Below are 27,141 nucleotides of genomic sequence, written 5' to 3'. Positions count from 1 at the left end.
GAGCCATTCTTTTACTTTGGTAAACCAGAGTTTACCTCAAAGCAGCTCTGTGTACACGGCATTTGGCCGTCTTTGTGAGGACATTCATCAACATCAGTGGGTTTCCCCGTGTATTTAGGAAGTACTACTAAGTGCTTAACTAAAACTCTGACCACAGCCTCATTTAAAGTGGTTTTTGTTTTTGTTTTGTTTTTAATTATTTGGTTTCAGTGGCAGACACCTTCAGCTCACTCATGTTTGGACATTTGGTGCTCTCCTCTTTATGATCAGCTGCAGGTGAAACGTTTAGAGGACATCTGTAAATTGCAGACACATAACCTGCAGTGTTAATACAACACAGGTGTGCATCAAGAGTGAAATCCAACTACCATAAAACTGAGTTACAAATTCTTCTGGGTCACTTTGGTTTGAGTTTTTCATAATAAAAGTCAGAGGAGCTGTAAGAAAAGCAGCAGAAAACTCCCATCACATTTCAAAAGCAATGTTTAAAACACAAAAGACAAGCAGTCAGCACTTTATAAAACTCATCTTTATTGATTCAGAGTCATCCCTCCATCCACGACAATATTTTCTCTGCTGTGCTCTTATAAAAAGCTGAATATGTACATCCTCTTGTATTTACATTATTTTACATGATTACATCGTCAGAGAGCCTCACACCTGCAAAAAGGTCAACTCTCCTGCCTGAAACGTATCACCTGTTGTCAGGGGAAATGAACAATAGAGCAACTTGCTCCTGGGTTGTTGCCTGGCAACAGCAGCTTATCGGATTAATATCGGTAAAGAGGAATTGTTTTTAATTATTTATCTTATTTTTCTAAATATTTCACAAGCTTAGAAAAACATGCGGAGTGACCCCATGTGCTGCGGCAGTGGGTTGGGAAAAACACAAATTAAAAAAGTAATGGAACATATAATGTAGTGCAATGCAAGTTTCTAATGTGAAGTCGTGACGAAAGTACAAACTAATAACAATAAAGTCGATGCACGTGAAAGAGTTTTTGTGCACTTTACATAAACACACAGTCTGAGGAAAGTTTAACAACAAAAACTGTAGCTAACACTAGGCTGCTAAACATCTCCTCATCAATCAGCTTAGTCCTGCACAAGAAGGTGAGAGGGAAAAATGATACAAAATACAGGGTGGAAAAATGTCCTAAAAAATATACACAAACCACTGATCAGACTTAATGCTGATTATCTGATAAATCATAGAAAGACATCAAAAGGTGGCTGGAAAACATAATGTGGAGAGCAGACTCAGAGCATAAATGTGGCTCTTTAAAACCTGCTTTGTTCTCTAATGAGAAACAAAACAGGTTTTATTTTATGTCTGTAATATGACTTAAAGTAAAAGCACATAATTACTTAGGTATAAAAATATTTTATCCATGGAGGCAGAAAATGTTCACCGAGGTCATGTGAAGTGTTCAAGGGTCGTTTTCACTTTTCTCTTCTTTATTTTAAAAACTGTGTTAATGCTAATGTTAGCAGCTATGTGTAAAGGCAGGAGAGGCCCCAGTCATTCAGGTCTTAGAGAGTGGTGTGCGATTCCGTGGCAACTACTGGTCGCTATGGAAAAATGTGTATTCCCAGACTCGTTGGAGAGTAGTTTCTAGCAACTGCCTGTAGTTTGCAAGGAAGGCGTCGCCTTGTCTGCAAACATCACCAACTATGCAGCTGTTAAACTGAGAAGCGCAACACAAACTGAAAACAGAGATAGTTCACCTTCGAAATAAAAGTTGAACCTTTTGAAATGTACGTAGTAAGAAGCAAATTTTCTGTTTTGTGTTGGGGAGCAGTTGGCTAGTGTTTGCAGACAAGTTGGCAACTTCCAAGCGAACTACGGGTGACCACAACAATTTGCTAGCAACACAGTCACAAGGTGGTGCAGCTCAGCCTTCGTGATCAATTTCACAACAGGTAAGTGGTTCATAACCTCTGCACAGCTGAATGAATGACAGGTGTGCAGAAGGAAGAAAAATGATACATATAATAAAATACTACCTAGCAGCAGTCAGCAATCACTTAGCAACCAGTCAGGGGAATATGCAATTTCCCCTAGCAACCAGAGGTTTCCATAGTATCAACAACTGCTCTCTAAGCCTGCGTGACCGAAGCCTAAGCTTTTAAAACATTCAAGACTCTCTCATTAATACTGAGCAGAAAAAAGGCCTCTCTCACACACAGAATGAGTTTAACAGCAACAATAACTCCGTACTTACAAAAGCTCGTGTGTGCAGCCCCCACCCCCTCCAGCCCTGACGGCGAGTAAATAACCACAACCCTGAAACTGAAGGCGCTAAATGGAAGTCAGCCACCTTTTGAACTGTTAACTCCTGTGCTTTCCCCACTTTAATACTTCAGTGTCTCAACAGAAACAGGCTAATGCCAGAGCTGAGCAGCAGCCGGTGCCACCCCTTTGAAAATGTTTAGGCTTTTGGCAGAAAGTTGTTGCACTACAAGTAAAACTGCGGCATAAATCATTTGGACATGTGCGTCTGCGAGTGATTTAGCGTGCAGTAAACCAGAGTAATCGCCTTTCTCTCTTTAAAAATAATGTTTCTGTAAAGCTTGACAAAGTTTCCAGTGTTACAACCACTGCAGATGTGAGGCTCTGCCTGTGGCCAACATGTTTCGAGGGTTTAGTCTTCCCTCTTTTTAATGATGGGAAAAGAAGCTTTAATTCCCGAATTTCACCGTTTCCAACGAATCCCAAGCACCAAGCATGTAACTCTGCCGCAGGATCAAAACACGCTGTTTAGAGGCAACAGAGATGAAGAATTTGGCTCAGCTGCTGAGAATAAATGTGAAACAATGTGATGGTTTAAAAAAAATACTGACTAAATGTGAGGTTTGGTTTATATGCTGTGACATCACTCATCGCTGTTGCCTCTAAAAGTTGCCCGTGTCTCTCCAGCTGCCAAGATTTGGTACATTTGCATTGGTTAAACAGCATCTTTGACCTCCTTGTTGGTTCAGCAGCAAAACAAACAAACAAACAAAAACAAATTGTTTGCCCTCGTTCTTCCTCTCATTGGATACATTCAAGAAATCCAACACTTCTCTTACAAGCCGTCCTCTCTGGGCCATTTTGATTGAAATAAATGCACTTGTTTGTCCATTTACATCCATGTTTTTTGTCCTTGTGGATTTATCAGTCACACTGTTTGAATTATCCACACTGGGTTCATCCACCCGCCTCTGCCAGCCAATCAGAGACGAGCTGTAACATTCACATCTATCAGTTTGACTGACGAGAAGAGTCGGATCCAGTCAGGACTTTGGTCAAAAAAGTCAAAGTGTGATGAGTTTCTGTTACTTTTCTTTAAAAAAAATGAAATAAAATAGCCGACCCCCAAATCCTTTAAAAAAAAAAAAAATCTGGGCTTTAACCGCGTTTGATGATGTCACTTCCTCCTCAGTCCGTCTCTTTCTTCTTTTCGTCCAGGTCAAAGTCCAGCACGAGAAGTTTGGTCTCCTCAGTGCCGTTTCTGCTGCCGGCGGCGCACACCAGGCGAGTGTCGGACGCTCTGATTCGCCACACGACTCCACCTGGATCAAAGACGTGATTGGTTTAGCCACAGACATGTGATAACAGGTGAGGACATAAATAAAGTTCAGGTACTTATATATTTATTCTTAATATTTAATAACAGAGTGAATACTGCATCTACCTGCACCATTACAGTTCATTTAGCGTCTTTTCTACTGAAATGTGAATGTATTTAATCTGTTTGTTAGTTCCACATTAAAATGTTGACACTACAAAAAACCACATAATATATAATTGAGTCAGTTACTAAAAATATCTTCTTTGTATCATTTTATATGATGATGAAGTTGGGAATTTATTCATTTTTAATTTGTATATTTTTTGGACTGGGAAACACCGGTTGCTATAGAAACGTGTACTCTCTGACAAGATTGGGTGAAACTGGTTCCAAAGAGGTACATGAGCTACACCGAACACCACACTGTGACTGATTTAGTTGCTAGCAGACCGCCACGGTAACCTGTAATCTGCATGGAAGGCAAACCACTCACAAATCACGAGTGAAATTGTGAAAAGTGCAGTGCGAATGGGATACAGGCTGCTTGCTTACAAATTAAACGTTGTGCTGTCATGCACGTTTCCAGCTGTGCAGGATGGAAAAAGTGACTGACTGCCTTCAAAGTGAAAGAAACCCCTGTGTTTCCACTTTGTGCATTTTCAAACTTTCACTACAATTCAGTGAATGGCAATCACAGCAGCCTTCTAGCAAAAACAAACAAACAGAAAAGCAAGCACCACATACCTCTTTGCAAATGAATTGACTCAGTAACAGCCAGAAAAATACATTTTTCCCTAGCGACCTAAGGTGGCGCGAACTCCTCACCTGATCCTCGGCTCTGCAGCGCCACCACGTCCCGCAGCCAAGCTCCGGTCCGCAGGTCCCACAGTTTGACCGTCCCATCGTCAGAGCTGGACAGGACCAAGCCACGACAGAACTGCAGGCACGTCACCGCCGACTGGTGCTTGTTGGGACCTGAAAAGTACGCATCATTACACCGTGACCCTTGACCTCAACCAGTTGTCTTTACATGAGCAGCCTTTCTTCTCAGCGGTATCACTTTATGCATCCTTTCTTATATGAGCGTCAGCATGTGCATCTTCATATAACCTGATTTCACTGAGTTGTAAATTCTCATATTGAATCATTTCCTCCTTCTTTGGCTCTAAAATATTTGCTGCTTAAAATATTCACTGCTGGACAGATTTCCAAAAAGAAAAAAAGAGAGAAATTACATGGACATTTACAGTCCCAGAAAATAAAGTTCAATACCACTGGCAGCGAGTCCAATTTTTCATCCAGTCACCAAAAACCCTTGAAACCACTCACATTCCCTTTAGCTGTACTTTCTGGCTAAATCCATGTGGCTCGAATTGCCCGCACATGTGAGCTGAACAGATGAACAGCAAACGCTGTGAAATCCACAACCATAAAAGACTAAACAGGCCGTCACAGACTTTGCATGAAAGTATCCTCAGAACTCGTAGCAACAAACACCCTGTGGTTTGTTTTATTTCTCACGAGTCTGACCACAGCTCAGGTTCACTTTCTGCCTCAGACCTTAGCATGATTATTCACGTCATCTCAGAGCCTTTACAATGCCCCCTGTTTCCTCACTTCCTCCCAGCGGGTTGCGGACTTTTGAGTCAGCCTGTTTTATTGCCGAGTCAGCGATCTGGCGCAGAAGTTCCACGGCGACCCTCACCTTCAAGCTGCTCTCATTGTTTAATCGGACAGATTCCCTCTAAGGGACGTTACCAGCTTCTCACCTTGCAGCGTGTGGAGACACTGTCCTGTCCGGATGTCCCACACTCGCACCGTGGAGTCGGCATTCCCGGAAACCAGGATGTTGTCTCGAAGCTCCATGCCGCTGGTCAGCGATTGGTGGCCCGTCAGCGTGTGGACACACCCACCTGAACAAGAGACACTCGTTTAGCTTAGACTGACACCCATGCGTTTCATTTTTATTTGCAAATTTTTATATGATTACAGCAGGTTACCACCAACAGGGGGCGCACTGAGCATCACTGTATTTATTCTGTTTAAGTTAGATAAAAGTGAAAAGAGGCGACTGCAGCAGCTTTCTGCATTATTTGCCACAAACCATTAAAAATCAACCATATTTGTTTTTTTTCTTCATTTATCACAGAGAAAGAGGCGGTCGTGTTTCAGTTATGTTCCTGTGCGTTATATGTAAAGCAAAATAAATCTATAGTAATAATGATAAACACAGCCTGTCATCCAGAGTTACTGCCCCCTAGTGTCTGAATACAGAAATAAACTCATTAAATAACTCCAGGTTCACAGTGAGAAAACAGAGTCCGTGAGGTCTACCTGTCTCTGGGTCCCACACTTTGATTGAAGTGTCCAACGAGCCGCTCACCACGAACACGCCGTCAAACTGCAGAGAGGGGTGGGAGAGGTGGAGTCAAAACCAAAACAAGGAGCTCAAAGATGCTAAACCGCCTCATGTAGAGCTCTGTGTGTGTGTTTACCTGCAGCGAGTACACTCTGTTGGTGTGTCCCTGCAGCGTGTGCAGGCACACCTCTGTCTCGGGGTCCCACACCTTCACCATGTAGTCGTAGCCGCCCGACACCACGCGGCGCCCGTCGTACTGAACGCAGCGCACCGCCGCCAAGTGGCCAGTCAGGACGTGCTCACAGCGGCCAGTCGACACGTCCCACACGCGCAGCGTGGTGTCCCGAGAGCCCGACACCACCCTGAGAAAAAGAGAGAGAGAGAGGCATTACATCGCTGCAGTGACAGCCAATCAGGTCAAGGTGAACCAGAGGTGTGTGTTTGTGTCTCTGTTAAAGCTGCGCTGACCCAGTTCTATGAGTTCATGTGTAACATTAATTTGTGTGTGTGTGTGTGTGTGTGTGTGTGAGTCTGTTACCGGTTGCCGTTGAGATGCATGCAGCGCACGGTGGACGTGTGTCCGTAAAGCGTGTGCACGCACTCGCCGCTTTCAGCGTCCCACACGCGCAGCGTCCGGTCTGTGGAGCCGCTGATCACCGTGGTAGCCGCCATCTGACTGCACCACACCCCACCGGTGTGACCCGTCAACGTCCGCAGACACTGAGGGAGAACAAAAGAGGGATACATGATGATTAAACAGTGTTATGATTGAATTTAAACTTTGCTTTTAATTTAAATGATAAAACGCATGAAAACATTCAGACATGAATGCGACATGAAGACCAGTGATTACAGATAAAGTTGCATTTTTACTGCACTTTAAGATCAAATATTAGAGTTTGCATTTGGAACAGTCGAGGTCGAAGAAAAGCCAACACGTTCTTCCTCATTCACTTAAGATAAAGGAATAAAGAAATAATCTGCTGCTCTTATCTGGGCCAATGAAAGCTGTTATTCTGGGTTTTTCCTGCTTGGATCAAATTAATTAAACGCAATCAAAGCCTGCAGTTTGCACAAACACAGCGAACATTAAACGTCTCTCTCATTGTTTGCGAACGCGTGTGAGTCAATGTTTATTCCACTTTCATGGACAGCCTTGAGAGACAAACGCAGTTTCACCTTGAGGGTGTTGTAGCGATAGTTGCCATGGTAACAGTGGCAAAACTTTGCCTTGGCAACTGTTGCGGACACGGAGGAAGACACTGCGGGCGTCGACACGAGCGCTCGCTGTTACTACACGACTGTCAGCGGCTCGTACGCGGCGGCGCACACGCCTCATCACCCCCGCAGAGTAAAACATCGTGAGGGTGTGTGTGTTTTTCTTTCTGCAGGGAACAAAATGACTTCACACACACACACACACACACACACACACACACACACAGGCAGGTCTAGGCGGATGAGCGAGCAGGTGTGGCGGATTAAAGAATGTTTAACCGAAACCAGATGAACGACCTGAGTCTGCGATCTCTCACCACATACTGAGTCCTGCGAGTGTTACTGTGGTTTATATAGTACACTCAAAGTATCCCACAATGCCTCACTGTGAGTAATGTACAACCAAGGGTCACTATCCACGCATTGTATCCCATCATGCATTGTTGCTGGAGTAAGAGGCGCCGGTTGGTTTACAGGGCAGAATTTCATGAATGACAGGAATTCTTCAAACCCTGAACGCAAACACACACTGGAGCTTCATCAGAGTGTGTGATTGTGTTCCTGTTATGACACGGGTCAGCAGAGATGAGCTTCCTCTGAAGGGTGACCGGTCTCTCCCTTAGAGGCGGGGTAGAGACTCGTGAAACGAGACATGGTAAACGGCACCTCACGACAGAGTTAATGTCAAACTGTGGCTCTACCGCCTGAGCCACATGTAGAGCAGCTCATGTGTGAATGTCAGACACAAAGCACTCTGGCGTAGAGAAAAACGCCTGTTGCATGGAGAGCTTTGAGCGCTGCATAAGAACCAGACCATTTATCATTTTCCAAAATGACGTCACATGTGCTGTCGTGAGCCGCCGCAGTCCTGCGTGTCTCAAATTTTACAACTTTGTGTGTTTTGATGCTGCAGCTCGGTTAAAGACGTGAGTGTACCATCGTGTGGGTTTAACTGCAGTCTTAACAATGCACCAGCAGCTCACACATTACACAGACGGACATGCGGCAACAGTGTGAAAAAGATGAAACTTTGTGGAAAATACTCAAATTCTCATGATGTGGAGGTTTGTCTGAGTGGCGACGCCCGTCGGTCTGCAGAATGCTGCTGCGGCTAACAGCAGTGATAAATGGATGTGACCGTGTGACGTCACCGTGCCATGCAGTGTCCCACGCAGCGGGTTTACCGAGGCTTAACTCTTTCCACCTTTGATGCTTACAAGGATTTAGTTTGTTTCTCTTTTCTGAACCGAGTAGTTTCTGTCATACTTCATAACAACAGGTGAGCGTGGTCGCTGCCTACACAGCTGTCCTCGGAAAAAAAAACAGAACCTGTTCGTCCGTGTAGATTCTTGGTCATAAGGTCACAGTAGTCTAACGAGCTTAAAAAGAAGGCGACAGGACTTCTGGAAGTTTTTCAAATTCATGTACAGGTGATAGAACTCATCATTAAGGGTACAAGGGAGTTGGTCTAATACCATCTTAAGGGGAAAAGAGTTGAGGAGCTCGGTTACTCAAGGGCGTCCTCCACACCGACAGGAACCCTGAGGTGGTTCAGGATGGGGTGTGGATGCCTCCTGGGCACCTCGTTAGGAGGACACAAGCTCTCAGCTGGCTTGGGAACACAGCATCACCAGAGCAAAGAGGACGGAGGAGGTGAAGGTGAAGGAATCACAACAGTCTGCTGGTGTTTTAAGCCCGAAGCATGTTCAGGATTGTTCTTCTGGTATTACTCTCCTTTTCTTAAAGTGGACTTTCCTTATAAAACAAGATGAGCAAACAGTAAAAACACTGAAACCAGGAAATCAAGAGCACAAGATTGAAGCAAACTGGTATTACATGAGCCCGGCCTTAGTTTAACTTCAGCTGAAATCTCTTCAGCACAATCAAAGATGTCTTTGGCATCCTGCTCATGGTTACTTTTGGAGGGTTTTAAACTATTTTAAAAGGACCTGCAGGGACCCATAAAACTGTTATTTGGTGTAAAACAACCTCCTCTTGCAGAACATTTTGCAGAGTTAAATTAAGATGATCAGTTGCAGCACGGACGTGCACTTGCAATCAGACAGCTTCTTGGCTTCTGCAGAGAGGGCTGCGCTTTATGTCAACATTACATTATCCTCGTCTTGGTGCAGCGGGTAGACCGAGAATCTGCAACAATGGCGAAAGCTTAGCTGGCTTAAGATGAGTCCGGGCATCTTTTCTCTGAGGACAAAGGAGGGATTTATATTCCAGCAATGTTCCCTGTTTATTTAAGGAGCTTTTCATGGTCTGAAATAAGGTAAACGAGAGCCTGTCACCTTTCTGAATCCACTCTGATTGCATATTGTGTGTTTAACAGTCTGCGGGTGTTAAACAGGAAGGTTTACAAAAACACGCCAACAGAAACAGACACTTTCTCTACACCTTTAACACAAAAGTGAGTATTCAAACAGAGATGCCTCGGGTGGTGTATGTCTGTGTGTGTCTGTGTGTGTACACAAATAGCTTCCCAGCGACACACCCCGACTGACACGACTGCTCCGCCTGTGTTTAGTCCGTTTAGCCACTCTGAGCTTCTCACTGTCCTATTAGGTCACGCTGGCCTACATATTAAAATCTTATTCAGGTCAAATCTGAAGCTGAGTGCAGCTCGCACGCAGGAGCGTCCCATTATTTCATGATAATGTCTTTTACTGACGATTCTCAAGGTCACCTTGATTAAACACTCGATAGCTTCAAATTTAAACCCAAACATATTTGAGCTCTGATTCTTTGAAATCGGAGCTTGAAATGTGGTAAACATATGTTTGACTTCCAGACGATTAAGCCCACAGACTGACGGTTTCCTCTCGTCGCACCCCGATGTTCACATTTCCAGGCTGAAGTGAAATTTGTCCATGAACTCGAGCACCTGCTGTGGACTCGAAAGTCCTTCTAGAAGCAAGTCTAGCAACTCATCAGCCATTCTGGATCAAATCCAGGGAGTTACTCATTCCTCTGTATGAAAACATGTGAATGAGCGCCCGCTTGCTAACTTGATCTACAGGTAACTCACTTCCTCCTGATGACAGCCTCCTACACAAATACCTGCCCAGGACAAAAGATTCACTCATTCATCTTTCGCTCAACCAGCCACACCTGCATCTACCTGCAGCTCTTCCATGTGCTTTGCTCACCAGTCTGAAGGCGCTCGTAGGAGCGTTTCACTCTTTAGTCTGAACTGGTTTCACATGTTTATGTCAGACACAAAAGCACTCCACATCACTCTCCTCACATCCTGTAGAGCAGGGATGTCACATTATAGTGTTTCTGTTAGTTTTTAACAGATTAAAGATAAACATCGCCTTCCTGTATTCCCCTGATGGAGGTGCAGACACCACGTTGGCTCCTGAAGCAAAACCCTTCATTTCTCGTCCCAGTTCAATTATCGGTCCAAATCATACCACTCTGACTCCAAAGAAGGAAACATTGAGATCTGATAATGGTGTGCAACAGCATTATCAGATCTCAATAATAATGCTGCCCATAATGATGGGCAGACACCACCCTCACTGATGCACATCCAGTCATTTTGTTGTTTAAGGGGGATTGAAACAGTTTCAGGTCAGACAAGAGCTTCACAGGTTACTTCTAGCAGACGTGTTTCAGGGTATGAAGATATAAATCCTTGTTCTTGCTCGATGAACTTGGGCTCATGGATTATGCAATATTTAGATCATCTTTACAGAAGATTTCATGGCAGTTTCTTAATCTTAATTTTGTTAAAGTCTATATGGTTTGTTTATTTTTAGGTTGGTGCTAAATCATTTATCTGATAGGCTTTATTGTGAAGTACTACAAAATAAAAGTCATATTTGTACCGAATTTGACTTGCAAAAATAAAAGTCACTGAAGAGGATGTTTTACTGTCACCACCAGAGCCAAAGACCAGAGCTGGATTCTTAAAATATTCAAGTGAAATCACACTGGATCCAAACACAGCAAACACACATCTGTTATTATCTGAGGGGAACAGAAAAGCTATGTATACCAAAGAAGAACAATCCTATTCTGATCATCCAGACAGATTTACTGGATGGCTTCAGATCCTGAGTAAAGAGAGTCTGACTAGACGTTATTACTGGGAGGTGGAGTGGAGAGGAAAAGGAGTTGAAGTAGCAGTCACATACAAGAATATCCGAAGAGTAGGAAAACCAGACGTGTTTTTTGGATTCAATCAAAAATCGTGGTCACTGAAGTGTTATATCAACAAATATGAATTTAGGCACAACAAAATCCAAACTGTGCTCTCAGGTCCTCGGTCCTCCGGAGTAGGAGTGTACCTGGATCACAGAGCAGGTATTCTGTCTTTCTACAGCGTCTCTGAAACCATGACTCTCCTCCACAGAGTCCAGACCACATTCACTCAGCCGCTCTATGCTGGACTTGATTTTTTGGATCATGAAGATACTGCAGAGTTCATTACACTGAAATAGACAGAAGCCACTGATGGACAATTGGTTAAAATGTGTGTTTTATTTTCCACTTTTTTTTGTCTACATCATTGTTGAGATGGGAGTTGCTGAGAGCTCACAGTTGTGCTGTTTTTACTTTGCACGGAGATCACCTGTCAGTCACACTGAATAGCTGTTCCTTTGACCTTTTGTTATCCGTTTTCTATATTTTCCTAACATTACGTTTATATGCCATTTAAATGTTGTTCTTGTACTAATTAAATGTTAAATATATCAAAAAGAAGTCAAAGTGGCACCAAAAAGTTATTTCCTGTTTTCTTTTAATAAAGCGCACACCCTTATCCCTAATGACCATTTTGTGCCACGCCCCAAAAACTGCTATAAAAACATTATATATTCATATTTTTTTCCACTTTAAATTAGCCAATCTTTTAAAACTACTTCTCCCTGAAATATTTATATAAAGTTTTAAATATATTTTAATTATTTATTTATTTTTAATCGTAGTTTAATTACATGAGCGCCCTGTTTTTTTAGCCCCAAAAAACAAAAAAACTAAATATTTTCAAAAAAAACCATTTGAGGTAAAATTTTATTGTTATTATAATTAGGCCTTCAGATGGACCAAAGATTGGCACCAACATTCATTTCGATCCATTTTTAATTTTTTTTGCAGAAGCCAAAAATGGTCTCCAGGCGGCGCTGCTGCTCCAGCTCCCCGGGGAGGAGTGCCTCTGCCGCGGGTGTGTCTCGCGCAGCGCCGGGGCATATGGTTCGGTTTCCGTGTCTGCAGCACACACTTCCGCTACCACGTGAAAACAAATACGTCATTTCCTGTTGATTTAAAAAAAAAAAGCGCCATCAAACGATCCTAAGGGAAGGAAATGGTCCAGCCCGGTCAGCGGGCCGAGCTCCCGCTGCATGCGGGGAATGAGTGTGCCTTTTCCCGCGAGTGTGTCTCGAGCAGGCCGCTGGAAAGGGGTATTTCCGAGCAGGCGTCAAATGTGAAACAAGGGCGCCACCTGGTGGACAAATAAAAAAATTACAACTCTAAGGCCTCTAGTACAAAACGAAACCTAAGCTGGATTCATGACGATCCCTTTGACCGTAATTTTTTAGCCGTGAAAAATAGCGTTTATAATGGAAGTCAACGGGCACAAAATGACCACTAGGGGTATGGGTGTGGGGATTTTTGCTGCTCAGCCATTTTAGGCTGATTTAAGAAATTAACACTGAAATATTAAATCGGACAGAAAAAAAACTATCCTTTAACAAGTTTGGTTATATTCCACTGAACACAGTGGAAATGGCAGCCATTTAACACATGTAAGTGGCAACAAATGGCCCCAAGAAGGCAGGAAGGTTCAGTAAATTCAGAAGGTCATATTCATAATAAAAAATAACCTCAGTTTGTAAATGTCAAAACAATAAAAGTATTGTTTTGAGAGAATAAACTCACAGATCAAATGTTAGATAATGAAACATTATTTCAGTCCTTCCAACATACAGAGTTATAATAAAAATTTGCCAGTTATCTGTCCTGAGTCTGACCACTCTTACATCTGTGTTCTTCATTAACGTCTTGTCTTCAGGCTTATAATTTGGCCGGTTTCTCTTAAATATTTGTGAACTAAAGACAGCTTCAACCCTCTGTGTGTTGACCGCACTGCATTTTCTTGTTAGTAATAGCAACACCATTGTAACGACAGAAATACTAATTAGTTAGATTACTAGTTACTGAAAAACATTTATCGCCATTATTCCCATTTGTGCGAATTTATAAAACATTATGTAAAGATTGCTGGTATTTTTGTGCCCTTAAAAAGTGGAAATAATGATGAGAGCTGAATGAATGATAGTGACACGCAGATCTCGTTTTCACTCGTCTGTATTGAGTGTTACAAAAACAACACAACCCAAACCATATTCTCTCTGCATGGATACACTCAGTCTCAGGACCACAGTTTCCAAACTAAGTTGCCCTGTTTTAACTTATGAGAGTATTTAGACGGTGCACAACTTGAACTGTAACATAAGGTAAATACATCTTTTTAACTCACATATGTTAGCTGACACATTCGCTGACTTTCAACAGTAATGAAATAATACTTTATGCGCTGTATATGTCTTTCAGTAGTTAACTTAAATACAGATAGTGGCAGAAAAACTGTCATTCAATAAGGCGGGACACCAGTGAAAGCTAGCTTAAACAGCAACGGAGTTCAGCTGAAACTTCTCAGCAAAAACTGTCCACAAGTCACCTCTTTCCTTACAATAAACAATGATGGTGGGCTAATAGTCAACTGTAATACACAGAGTTCTGTGCGTGCAGTTACCTTAAACAGGGGAAACGGTGAGGAGAGATGAATGATGATACTGACACAAAGCGCTCGCTTTCACTCGTCTGTACAGAGTGAAGGACAAGAGGCGCGAATCCCTCTAGTGGAGCCCTGAGGAATTACCAATGGATCGATGCACAATCAATCGAGGACATTGTTCCTTCTCGAAAATTGAAAGATATTTCACGCACTGTTATTTATAGAAGGCTTCACACTGTTCCTGCTAACCATAAATATTGTTCCTAAAGTTTTATCCAACTGTAGACAGATTTCTAAACTCCCTTTTACTTAAGTCCTGTTGAAACTTGTATTAGAAAAAATATTACAAATTATTTAAAGTTATAAAGCACAGCACAGAACTGAAATGGCACAGTAGTTAACTTTACAGTTAGGCTGGGGTACAAATTTCCTCATAAAAACCCTGCTCTTATGTGGAATGACTCAGGGGTCCATTCTTGGCCCAGTATTTTTTCCCTCAATTTATGGGTTCATAAAAACCTTTATAAAAGTGACTAAATGCTAGGTATAATAGGTATTTTTGTCTGCTTTGGATTTTACTTCTACATTTCACCTTTAAAAACCGTTTATCTTGTCTTGTTTGGTATCATTCTTTTCAGCACACCTTAACATGTCAAAATTTACAGCTATTTTTTCATTTTGAAATACTATATTAAAACAATTGATCTCAAATCAGACAAAAAACATTAAACTCGAGTATAAAAAAGTAGAATTTTTTTCCACTAATAGAAAGCCAAGGTTTTTTCTTTCTGGGTTTTTTTTTGTCACAAACAGAGAATACTTTCAAGTGCTTCCCTTCCCGCTGTAAACACAAAGTTAGTATTCAGGAAAAAAAACATTGCGCATATTTTTAATCATAACTCTGGTTTTATGTGGCCTATCAACACAATTTAAAAACTGGTAGTTTGAAGTCCACACTTTTAACACAGAAATGGAGAAACCTCTTCTGGGAACTTGAATTCTTTGAATTTCAGGATACTTTTTCTTAATAAACGGTAAGCATTATACATATTGTCCTTACAGAGGTGGTTTCTCTTCTCGCAAGTGAAGTAGATTTTTTGAAGGCGTTTGTTTTTTTCGAGGTCGCGGATGATGTCAGGAGAAGGTGATTGGTCACTTGCAATGTTGAACCTGGAACAACATTATTTATGATGACGAGGGAACAACACCAACACAAGGATATCAGATCGTCTGGACACTCAGGGTTGTCTTGGGTAGCATCTTGTTGCTATGTCATCTTACAGTAACTTGGTCAGTAGTTTACCATGACTACTTTATTCTTCCTCAGCCAATCAGCAGCACTTGTGCAATTGTAACCTGTTGTGTATATAAACCTTCATTGACTGGTTTGAGAAATCCTTTAAACCAGTGACAGGAAAGTTGGATCACAGTGGTAATTATTAAAGGACATTGATGTTTGATGTCTCATTTCATTCGTCATCTGTCATTGAAATTATCAGAGGAGGCCTGAAAGGCTCGCACTAGCTGTACAACCACTCACAGCAGCCCATTCATTCATTTTCATTACTGGATACCATGACACTGGATTGCCCAATCAAATCTCTTAACTTGACCAGCCCATCCCCAGCTTGTAGGAAAAGTTCAGTGTGGAAGAAGTGGTGAAAAGATTGAGCTGAAAAGCTGAGCGAAAACAATAAACAGAAACTACAACTATTAGCCAGACCTTACAGTCACACAGCAAATCAAGGATTAAGGTCAAATGATTGGCTGCTTTCACCATGAGCCACTGCTAATTTTTAAAGTGTAGCATTTAATTATTGTCAAATGCTTTTAAAAAGAACAATCACTGATTGTTGTTTTAAAACTGATAACTTAAGCATGTTGATTGACTCATCTTCCTTTCCGCCTGCCTGGAGGCTCCCTTAACACCTCTCTCTGCCTCCTAACAAACCTTCCCCCTCTCATCTCGCTTCATCTTTGGCCTACAGTAGCACAGTTTCCACCAACACCTTGCTGGCCAACAGAAACTCGTACCTTAAATGAAATAAATGATATGGAGCACTCCAATCATGCTTTCAAAACGAAAGCAACTGCTAAAGAAAGAGGTGATAAACATGCCCCTGCGCCCGGTTCTTGTTGAAATGAGTTACTAACATGATTTCCCCTTCATGTATGGTGATAGACTGGCCAAAATATTAGGAATGCTCTGGAATTTCTGATGAAGCCAACAGTAAGTGTTGCTTTAAATCGGGGGTATTCAACAAAAATGAAAAGACTTCTTACTTCTTAATGCAAAGGTTCAGATGATCATTATTCTAAATATTTAATTACTTTAAATGATTTTATTTTATTTATTTTATTTACTTGTAATATATATTGTATTATACATATTATATTTTAAATATAGAGATAAGAAAAATCATTAGAAAAAGTTGTTATTATTGGTATTATTAGTATTATTGCATATTAATGATGAAGGAACTGACCTCACAGGTCACAGAATCAACTTTTTGGTAACAAGTTAATGTGGTAGTTCAACAGTTTAACCAGCAGAGGGAGCCAGATAAGCTGTTTTGAATTCAACACTAACAGGCAGAGGGGGAGGAGGAGGGACTGTTGCCGTAGTAACTGAATCTACAAAAGTCAGTAAGTGTTTGTCTTAAGTCAATCACACTTAGCTGTTAGTGTTCATCTTCAGGCACTGAATTCACTTACAAGAAACAGTCCAACAGATTCACACAAGGGGAACATGTTCGCTGTTTTTTCTGCAGCTGTGAGGACTGTTAGCCTGGACATAACAAGCTGTGTGGCTGCCCCACTGTTCAAACTTCAGGTTCCGAGTACCAGTTTTAGTTTTAGAGCTCAGCAGACCCAGTAGCTCATCACCACTGCTCCTTCATAACAACAGTGGTGAGGCTGAAGGGGACTGGAAAATAATGTACATGGAAATGAATCACTGTAAATAACACTATATAATGTTTGATGATAATACGGTCTGAAGGTTAAATAAACATGTTTACTGCCTGGTATAACACTTGGTTTCGTCTCTGGGGATAGAATTGTGTCCACTTTGACTTGTGGTAATTAAAGTGGAATTTTTCACTTGGTTGATTTGTTGAACTTTCTTAAATCTCTTCTTTAAACACAGTGTCATCTGATTGTATTTACTGACCATTTTAGAGATTTACAATCAATAACTGGGAAACAGGAAGCATTTCACACTCTGCTACCGATGAGTCTCATGGTGCTTTCACCACAAGTTTTTTAATAAAAATAATAAAAATCTACAAAAACACGAACAGAATTTATTAGTACAGTAAAATCCTAAAAATTCAGTTAAATTCCTAAAAAACAAGAAGTGTTCATCCAGGAACCTTTAAATGGTCTTCAGATCCCCAGGCCTGCATAAAGCACCAGGACACAACTGTTGTTGTGTTCATTTGCTTATTAAAAAATTGAATTAAATTGATTAATGATTATTAAATAAACAATTATTATGCGGTCAGCATGGTGGCACGGTGGTTAGCACTGTTGCTGCACAGCAAGAAGGTCCTGAGTTCAATTCCACCATCAGGCCGGGGGCTTTCTGTGTGGAGTTTGCATGTTCTCCCCGTGTTTGCGTGGGTTCCCTCTGGGTACTCCGGCTTCCTCCCACCGTCCAAAGACATGCAGCTTGTGGGGATAGGTTAATTGGATAATCCAAATTGTCACTACGTGTGAATGTGCGAATGAGTGTGAATGGTTGTCTGTCCCTGTGGCCCTGCGACAGACTGGGGACCTCTCCAGGGTGTACCCTGCCTCTTGCCCTATGACAGCTGGGATAGGCTCCCGCGACCCTGAAAAGGATAAGCGGAAGCGAATGGATGGATAGTTCCTCCTTACATTTCCAAAGCAGACTTGTTCCTTTAAGTTCATCTAGTGTTTATACTCAGGGATTAAAGTGGGCTGGAGTTATGGTTGTGGTACTTCAGAGTAGCTAGTGTGTTGTTGTGTCCGGGGAAAGCAGGTTAGTTTGCATTCATGTGGTGAATTCACTATAAAACACTGTTGGACAGCTTATGGTTACATGAAGTGTGGCAGAAATGAATGTGCATTTAAGATAATGATGCTTAGATTACTTAACTGAATTGAAACTTTGTATGAGCTGTATACTGTCTAGTGTGAAGCCGCATAGTGGCTGTAGCTCAAGGTGGTAGAGCAGGTCATCTACTGATCGGAAGGTTGGTGGTTCGATTCCTGGCTTCCCCTAGTCTGCATGCCAAATATCCTTGGGCAAGATACTAACCCGAAATTGCTCTCCGATGCATCCATCGGAGTATGAATGTGTGTGAATGTCAGTTAGAAAGCACCTAGAAAAAATGTGCTGGTGTGAATGGGTGAATGCACAAGTTGTGTAAAGCGCTTTGAGTGCTCAGAAGAGTAGAAAAGCGCTATATAAGAACCAGTCCATTTACCATTTACCATAGTGTGAGTGTAGGGGATGGACATCAGATATGATAGCTGGTGAAACTGCGTACATGTTGTTAAGTTCAGTTGTGTAAATCCACAAAGAGCAGCAGGTCAGCTGATTGCAGCCTTTACACTAAGAAAACTTTATGAAGCTTACATCAGAAATTATTGTGGGCCATCATTTTTTCCCTACACTGAGCGCCATTACTAATTTTAGAGTTCCTCCACCACTTTAACCCCTGACTGCTCATTTTCCTGTTTAGAGGCAAAGTCACCCTCTACAAAGTAGGCAACAGGAAACAGTTATTGTTTTGAAATCTTTCAAATCAAAATAAGCACATTCATTAGAATTAGAATTTAGATTAGAATAATATTTGTATTCTTGTGCACTGATAATATTTTCTGATTATATTCTTATATTAATATAGCACAAGCTTTAGTTACCTTGTAACCTGCAAACTGTACTTTTTCACTTTTACTCAAAGAAGTTGCTTCAGTGCTTTTACTGGAGAATATTTTTTTTAAAAACACGGGTATCTGTACTTCTACTTAAGTAAAGAACGTCTGTACTTTTGCCCCCTCTGATGGTCTGTGTAACTCATTACTATCATCTTCACATCATGGGGTGTTTTTACAGATACTGAGTTTTATTTAGAGGCAGTGCCTGTGTGGTTATGACTGAATATGTACTGTTAACAGTAATTTTGGGGAAACTCCAGAACTGACACCCTGTTATGGAACCATAAGTCATAACAAGATGATGAGCTTTGGGACTGTAGTGAGGACAGTATGCACATGTTCAGATGCTGTGTAGGTGTTCAAGTCTCTGATTTTGATTTATCCAGAAAAAAAGATTCTGCTGTTGGAAGATTATGTCAACTGTATTTGATTTTTTGCGGGCAAGCCCCTCCAAAGTCTCCCACTGCCCATCTTAATGTGACCAGAGGTACAAAACAACAGAGATGCTTCTGTGTGCACAGGTGCTCAAGTGTGAACTCAGAGCAACAATTAAAACAAACACACTCCAGATGAACCTGCTGTGATTCATGCAGATGAGTCAGGATGTTGTTTATGGTGTTTTTATTCTCCCTGTTTTTCCTTTACAGCTCCCTTTATTATGTGTTAGCTGCTTAAGTGCTGGTGTCCAGATTCTCTCTGCGATTCTCCTTTAGTTAAACAAGCACGTCTAATGTTTCTGCTATTGGTGATGTGTTTTAGCAGGACAGAAAAAAAAGGTCATTACTTCTGTTAAATCTCTTCGATTTTGTTCCTCATTTGCATATTTTCTGCTTGGCTGCAGAAGCTGAAAGCGAAACAGTCACTGTGTGCCTGCACTAATGTTTCCCTGTGATGCTTGCAGTGGTGTTTTTGTGGACTTTTATGGTTTTACAGCTTTACAGCCTATCAACACGACTGATTAGAGAGGGATTGTAGATGGTGAGGTATTTAGTGAAGACCTTACATGTTGTTTCAGTAACAATTAAATTCACCCTGATTATTTTCATCTTGTTTTTACTGCAGCTGTAACATTTGTAAAACGACACTGAGAGAGAGCCTGTTTCTGCATCTTTGTGCTGCTCTTACAGGAGTTAAATGTTCAGATGATGATTCCAGCTGTTCTTCAACCTGCAGAAACCATCATAAAGCTACTACATCTGGATTAGAACAAACCAGTGTTTTTAATATCAGTTTAGTCAAGTTTATTGTTTCTGCCCAGAGATCAGGTACAAAAACTCATCTCAGAGATGACAGTATCTCAAACTAGCAACGTCAAAACAGAGCAACAATAAAATAAATACATGCACATCTATGCAAAACAAACAAACAAATGAGCCAGTTACTGATCTGAAACATAGTTAACAATGTCCATGAACAAAAAAATCAACAGCTCGCACACTACAAGTTTCCAACTTTACCAGTTGTTTTGCAAATGTTTCCAGCACTCGTGATCTTCGTCGGACAATAACACAAATCAACGCCATTGTAACATGACAAAAATGCATTGAAAAATTCAAAAAGGAAGAAAACTCCAGCGCTATCTTATTTAAAAAAAATAGTTCCACATGTTTATTAAAGAGGGAAAAGAAAACTACTGTAATTTAATACAAACAACTGAAACATACAGGATAAAAGCCAGGTGAACAAAATCCAGAGAAAATCCAGGGAACAGACCTGAGAAACACAGATATATGCACCAAAAACAGTATGCAGTACCATCATAGACAGCCATATAACAACTAGAAGTAGACATAGTAGAATACACAGAAAAAAAGACATTGGTAAGGGAACACTAATAGAAATGATAAAGTAACAACTTTGATGACGTTTAATTAACTGTTTAATAACTGTGTCACCTGATGGTGACAGAAGATCTCCTGTTTGACTGATATACAACATTCACTAATGTTTTCTCTGGGCTACTCCATGAGACACGCTGGTTTTCTACTGAACATTACATGAGTCATATTGATATTTTCTATGAATTTGCATCTTCTGCACTGGTGTTAGATAGTACCTATTAGTTGTGTGTGTTTCTCTCCCTGTGATTATTATTATTACACACACACACACACACACACACACACACGCAGTGTTGTAACCTTCTGTGACCATGAGAATAAAAGGCTGCAATAAAGGCTGTTTATTTATTTTATTTTAAGGTGGATAAGCTACCTGATTTCCCCACCAGTTTTTAATTTTTTTTAAGGAGGTCTGGTTTGTCCGCCAGTTTTCAAGAAGGTTTAAGGATGGTTTCACCACCGAAAGGAGGTTTTTTTCTCCGCCACTGAGGACGTAAAGTGTTTGGTTTTGTATGTAAGGAGGATAGAGCTCTCACTGGTGACTCTGCTTTAAGGGAGATCATAGGCCTATTTTGTGTGTGAACAAGTGTGGGCCAGACGTGGTCTGTGTGCGGCTGAAAGTTGTCTTGTTAAGTGTAAATGCATTACTAGTCCCTAAGGACGCTAAGGACCCCAAAGCGCTTTACACATTTAGTCATCCACCCATTCACACACTGGTGATGGCTGGGGCGCACTGACAGAGGCGAGGCTGCTGGACACTGGCGCCACCGGGCCCTCTGACCACCACCAGTAGGCAACGGGTGAAGTGTCTTGTCCAAGGACTCAACAACCGAGACTGTCCAAGCTGGGGCTCGAACCGGCAACCTTCCGATTACAAGACGAACGCCCAACTCTTGAGCCATGATGGGGAATAAACTGAGTAAGTAGTAAGTATGCCTTGAAAGGGGATGGAAAACATTGCAAAGTATTCACCAGGCAGCACGTAATATGTAGATCATTGAAGGAAGAAAAGAAGTGAAATTGTGCGCAAAGCAGTGTAATGTGTCTGAAGTCACTGTGTGTGTGAACCACAGAGAGGTGTGAAAGTGTGTGGGTGAGAATAGTCTCCAACGGGGGAAGAGGTGATTCTGCAGGTCAGCTTCTACCCCAGTGGACAGAAAAGAAAGAAAATAGTTGTGCTGTTGATGAAAAAAAAGGAAGTGATAAATGAAGAGCTCAGCCTAAGGCAACTTCAATCTCACTTTCTGTTTTAAAGAAAGGAGAGTTCAAAAACCAGAGAGAGATGTGTGTTGTTTTAGGCGTCTCTCTATTGTGAAAACAGGGTTAGCAGAGGCGAGGGTGCCGGGTTAGCCTCGCCACTGCCTCTGCGAGGCTAACCCGGCCTAGCAGAGGGTGTGACTTGCAGGTGAAAAGCAGACCAGGATCAAATTTCCACATGCAGCAGTTGGACGACAATTATAGGTTAACATCATTAGAAACACCCAGGCCGAGTCTTGGCTGAATTGTGTTTACAGGTTAACTCCTATGTGTTTCTCACCCCGAGAAAGCAAGCTCCACGGAAGCTAACCTCTGCCTGAAGACAAGGAGTGCAGTTCTAGAACAATGAGATGGATATCAAGAGCTCACAGCAGGTCAAGAGACAGCAGTATCCTGAGCAGAGAGGTCCAGCAGCGCTTTGGGCAAACGGCATCAGAGAGAAAGAAAACCCATCACCTGACTGGATGGACATGTGTTTCCAGCAAGCTACAACTTCACTGTGTGACATTTGCCACTTTTGGAGTGAAATGCCAAGATGAGACAGTGGAAAACACAGGCCAAAGCTGAAGAGAACTGACTGCCATTGGACTGCAGAGTGGGAGAGGAGAACAGAGTGGAAGAAGTAGGTGAGTATACAGAGGAATGCTGTTGTTTAGTGTGGGAAATCAAAATTTGGGTTAGCAAACCTGTGAAAAAGGAAAATAACTGCTTTAAGTGGGAACATTTGAGGAGTCTGAAGCACTACAAAATGAAAAAGGTACACAAAAAAAACACAAACGGAAAATGTATTAATCCTACTAACCCTACATACACATACAATGAAACTCATGAAGACCAGACAGCATCTTAAGCATGTGATTCTGTTTGTCATCTTATCCAAGTCACTTAGATGAGAAGTGATACATAGACTAGTGGACTAATATTATGGGAGGACAGATGATTGCATCAAAGCTGGGGGAAAACAGAATGCTGATGAGGGGTCTTGAAAGAGTGAGCTGGGCGAGCTAATAGGTTGTTGAGTTTCTGAGGTGTGTGAAGAAGTTTTAACATGGCACACATCTGATTACATGAGAAGAAACTTATTATGTGAAAAGACATCAGGGTTATGTTGTATGTTGTGTGTCGCAAGGTGTGTGGCTGATGGATGAATGCTTGAGATTAATCTGGCCGATGATTTGTCTTTTGTTACAAATTTGAACCTGACAATTAGGTTTGGTATGATTTACCCTCCTGGGATGAAGAGCATATGTCATGACTTAACAAGGCTTTTCTTTTCTTTTCTCCTTTTTATTTTGTTACAACTTGCCTAATAATTCTGCACTCCCTGTATGTGCTGCGGCACAGTGGTTGGAAACACTGATTTAGAGTTCAAGGAGATGTTAGTGACATCAGAGCCGTACGTATTAGCAGGTACACGTCCCTCACTCATCCTCAAAAGCAGATGCAACAGATGTTCCTGTCTTGGTTTGAAGACACCTGCATGCATACTTAGAAAATCCATCTGTACATGTCAGTAAGTGTCTCACATCATCATTACTAATGTGTCTGTCATCACTATAACTGCATGTGTACAATGTGGAAATTGATGTTATGTAACGATGATACAAAAACAATATCAGAACATAATTTGATTCAGCAAATCCTATTTATTAACAACTATTAGTGTAAATAAAACATTCTGTCATCTTTTAATAGCAAAACACATTAAAGCAGACGTGTGTCCAAACCTCCTCCACTAACACATCCGTTTCTATGGTGCTGTCATCAGCTCGAGGCACAGCTGCACCCTTACTAACTCCATCAGGCACATTTAAGTCACTACAATCTTTTCATAATCCCCCATCGTTCAAGAGTCAGGTATCTCTGAAGGTTTCCAGAGTACTTTTTCACACACATCCAAGTCATGTAGTTGCAGTACCTCGACCGCAGCATTGTCCAACTCATTCTGAGTCGCTTGTCTGATGGATCCTGTGTTCTGCTGTTTTAACCAGTCCAGCTGGTGCTGGAGGACCGAACACTGGTGATGGACTGCACTGTGCTGAGACAGATTTTGTGTTATAGGCTTCATGTTATGGACGCACAGTGTGAGCACTCAGGTCGCATCAGAGCATCGGGCCGTATAGTGTGAGACCTGCATCGTGACCTACAAACTTCTAACCCCTGTGATTCACTCATACAGTTTGAGCTGAATAACACGACTGAAAATTTTTTAAAAATAAAAATTAATAAATCACATAGTGTATGCCCAGCTTAACCAGACTGATGACAGATTTCAAACATGCTGAATATGAAGAGTAGTATCATTTAAACTCACATGATTATCAGCCATAAGAACAAATTCAGATTTATATTGATGTAAGGTATATAAATGTAAGTACAGTTTGAATCAGTGCAATATTATTTTCACACATCAATGGACCACTGAACTTCTCAGCTTCTAAAATGTAAAGCCTCATTTAGAAACTACACAAGTACATATAATGGTCAGGGATCAACATGAACCTGTCTTCTCTGTTTGACTTTAATCAACTCTGCAGTGACTCCAGGTCCAAGACCAAGTCCAGCATAGAGCGGCTGAGTGAATGTGGTCTGGACTCTGTGGAGGAGAGTCATGGTTTCAGAGACGCTGTAGAAAGACAGAATACCTGCTCTGTGATCCAGGTACACTCCTACTCTGGAGGACCGAGGACCTGAGAGGACAGTGCGGACATTGTTGTACAAAAATTTACAACTGTTTGTGTCACAACGTAATGCCCAAGATTTGTCATTGTTTCCAAATCCACATTCATAGTCCCACCCTGCTCTGCTGATATTCTTGTATGCGACTGCTACACGAACTGCTCCTCCTCTCCACTCCACCTCCCAGTAACAACGTCCAGTCAGACTCTCTCTACTCAGGACCTGACACCATGCAGTGAATCTGTCTGGATGATCAGAATAAGACTGTGATTGATTAATTTTTGTTGCTTTTCTGTTCCCCTCAGATAATAATAGATGTGTGTATGCTGTGTTTGGATCCAGTGTGATTTCATGTGAATATTTTAAGAATCCAGCTCTGGTCTTTGGCTCTGCTGGTGACAGTAAAACATCCACTTCAGTGACTGTCAGTGAGATGTTTGTCCATTCCTCTCTCAGAATGTCCTGTAGTCTATCTCTGGTCTCTGACACAGCTGCTGTCACATCCTCAAAGTAGCTCAGAGGACGAATATTGATGCTGGATGAGTGTGTAGACTCACTGAGTGCTGACAGTGAGGGGTAGTTGTGTAGAAACTGGTTGTGATCCTCTGTGTGTGAGAGCTGCTCCAGCTCGCCGTCTTTCCTCTTCAGCTCAGCGATCTCCTGCTCCAGCTTCTCCTGAAGCTCTTTGACTCGACTCACTTCAGTTTCCTGCTGGGATCTGACCTGCTGCTTCACATCAGAGCTTCTTTTCTGGATGAGACGGATCAGCTCAGTGAACATCTTCTCACTGTCCTCCACTGCTTTATCAGCAGAGCCATTGATGGCCTCCACCTCCTGTTGAAGCAGCTTCACATCTTTCTCTTGCTCCTGGATTCTCTGCTGGATGTTTAGTCGTCTCACCTCGAGCTCCTTCTGCTTCTCAGTCCTTTCTGCTGCAGCTGGGACTGTTTCATGGCCTTTATGTTCATCCATCAAGCAGAGATAACAGATACTCTGCTGATCAGTACGACAGAAAATCTTCATCACCTCATCATGACGAGAGCAGATGTTCTCCTGGAGCTTCTTGGAGGGGGCCACCAGCTTGTGTTTCTTTAACGGAGCTGCATCATAGTGAGGTTGGAGGTGTTTCTCACAGTAAGAGGTCAGACAGACTAAACAGGACTTGATGGCTTTCAGCTTCCTCCCAGTGCAGACATCACAGGCCACATCTTCAGGTCCAGCATAGCAGTGATCAGCTGGAGCAGCTTGGAGTCCAGTCTTCTTCAGCTGCTCCACTAAAGCTGCTAACATGGTGTTTTTCTCCAGGACAGGCCTCGGTATGAAAGTCTTCCTGCACTGAGGGCAGCTGTGGATTCCCTTCCTGTCCTCTTCATCCCAGAAACTTTTAATACAGTTCCTGCAGTAGTTGTGTCCACAGGCTGTAGTCACCGGATCCTTCAGTAGATCCAAACAGATGGAACAAGAAATTGTTTCACTCTCCAGCTGAACTCCTTTCTGCGCCATTTCTCCTCTCAGTGTCAGTGACTGTGTGAGTTTCTCTTCCTTATAACTGAAACTAGTCTGAGCTCTGATCTCAACAACATGTTTCTGCAGTGAATGGAGCCTGTCAGCTCTTACACGTCACCACATGTTGGTTACACCCATCTTCAAAGTGCAGATCTGAAGGGGAGGGAACGAGGAAACACGTGGACAGAGAGGAGGTGCTGTGTTTAAGAGCAGGAAGAAGAGGGAGGTTATCAGGCTGTGCTTCACTCCAGGAAGAGGAGCAGTTAGAGAGTGAAACTGTGTGTTTAACCATTTTTATTTACTGCTTCTTCTATATAAATAATTTTTAAAAATCCAGCTTTAATGAACACTGGACAGAAACGTCTCAGGTAACAATAACTGTCAGAACAGCAGAGGCTGCTGACCTAATCAAAGCATATGTGGAGAGCAGGGTTAGGTTAGCAGACATATGCTGGTTGCTTTTATTTATTTATTTATTGCTTTTATAGGCAGTAATCGATGTTGCTGTAACAGGATGAGAACTAGATAAATGCCACTGCATTGCTTTGAACAGTCAGCAGAGTCTGCACATATAATTACAGATATTCCTGCAAAAAGTTAATTACTCAAAAGAATCTTGCATTTTAGTTTTGCATTTATAACAGCTGCTGCAACAGAAATAACCATGTTCTTTACATTAAAATAGCAACAAACCTTTCTGGAACAACTTTCAAGGTTCATGGCGAAGACAAAGATCTAATGACATGAAGACTCCAGTGAAACTTAAAGTATTAGGAACCAGTTTTAATGCGTGACCAACACATTTCCCCTGTGGCCTTCACCAGGGTCATTGCTAAATACCCTTGTGATTGTGAAAAGACTACTGGTCAAGTCAAAAAGGAGTGTATGGTAAAATGACCAATGACCATGTGACAAGATCAAGCAAGCATTTTTCTGATGTGTTCACCGCTCAATGGTTTGTTGTCATATTGAACAAAATATTAGGTTCTCTTTGTATATTACACTCAGGCATCAGGAAAGAGTGGTAACTAGTTCATAGTTTTTAGCTAATGACATGTCAATCACAAG

At 41.8% G+C, this 27,141-nt stretch overlaps 3 protein-coding genes across 3 annotated transcripts; 1 reads left to right on the top strand and 2 right to left on the bottom strand.

Annotated features, from left to right (window-relative positions):
• Positions 1–509: 509 nt before the first annotated feature.
• LOC146713744 (uncharacterized) lies at positions 510–7,311 on the bottom strand. Its single transcript, XM_085450084.1, has 6 exons — positions 6,452–7,311; positions 6,050–6,275; positions 5,889–5,955; positions 5,324–5,467; positions 4,380–4,529; positions 510–3,555 (listed from the first exon to the last, which is right to left on the bottom strand). The coding sequence occupies exons 1-6, from the start codon at positions 6,658–6,660 to the stop codon at positions 3,422–3,424; spliced, it is 930 nt and encodes a 309-aa protein (XP_085306210.1). The 5' UTR covers positions 6,661–7,311; the 3' UTR covers positions 510–3,421.
• A 1,376-nt stretch (positions 7,312–8,687) lies between these two features.
• On the top strand, positions 8,688–11,887 carry LOC146713743 (tripartite motif-containing protein 16-like). Its single transcript, XM_085438962.1, has 2 exons — positions 8,688–8,790; positions 10,996–11,887. The coding sequence occupies exons 1-2, from the start codon at positions 8,688–8,690 to the stop codon at positions 11,583–11,585; spliced, it is 693 nt and encodes a 230-aa protein (XP_085295088.1). The 3' UTR covers positions 11,586–11,887.
• Positions 11,888–23,496: 11,609 nt separating this feature from the next.
• Positions 23,497–26,185, bottom strand: LOC146713742 (tripartite motif-containing protein 16-like). The gene has a single exon (XM_085450083.1). It carries the CDS (start codon positions 26,068–26,070, stop codon positions 24,373–24,375), a length of 1,698 nt encoding a protein of 565 aa, XP_085306209.1. The 5' UTR covers positions 26,071–26,185; the 3' UTR covers positions 23,497–24,372.
• Positions 26,186–27,141: the final 956 nt, after the last annotated feature.

Source organism: Copadichromis virginalis, linkage group LG3 (assembly GCF_057382275.1).
Source record: "Copadichromis virginalis isolate Kocher_CV1m ecotype Utaka linkage group LG3, C_Virginalis_male_GT1.1, whole genome shotgun sequence".
Lineage (NCBI taxonomy): Eukaryota > Metazoa > Chordata > Actinopteri > Cichliformes > Cichlidae > Copadichromis > Copadichromis virginalis.
The sequence above is the reverse complement of the archived record's forward strand: the minus strand, read 5'-3'. Positions and strand labels throughout refer to the sequence as shown.

Bases quoted from the DNA above. Each gene is read 5' to 3' on its own strand.
- LOC146713744 (XM_085450084.1), bottom strand. From the start codon at position 6,660: ATGTATCCCTCTTTTGTTCTCCCTCAGTGTCTGCGGACGTTGACGGGT. The intron at 5,468-5,888 runs GTAGACCTCACG...TCTCTTGTTCAG, and splicing joins AGTGTGGGACCCAGAGACAG to GTGGGTGTGTCCACACGCTG. The intron at 3,556-4,379 runs GTGAGGAGTTCG...TCTTTGATCCAG, and splicing joins GCTGCAGAGCCGAGGATCAG to GTGGAGTCGTGTGGCGAATC.
- LOC146713743 (XM_085438962.1), top strand. From the start codon at position 8,688: ATGGGGTGTGGATGCCTCCTGGGCACCTCGTTAGGAGGACACAAGCTC. The intron at 8,791-10,995 runs GTGAAGGAATCA...CAAAAATAAAAG, and splicing joins AGAGGACGGAGGAGGTGAAG to TCACTGAAGAGGATGTTTTA.
- LOC146713742 (XM_085450083.1), bottom strand. From the start codon at position 26,070: ATGGCGCAGAAAGGAGTTCAGCTGGAGAGTGAAACAATTTCTTGTTCC.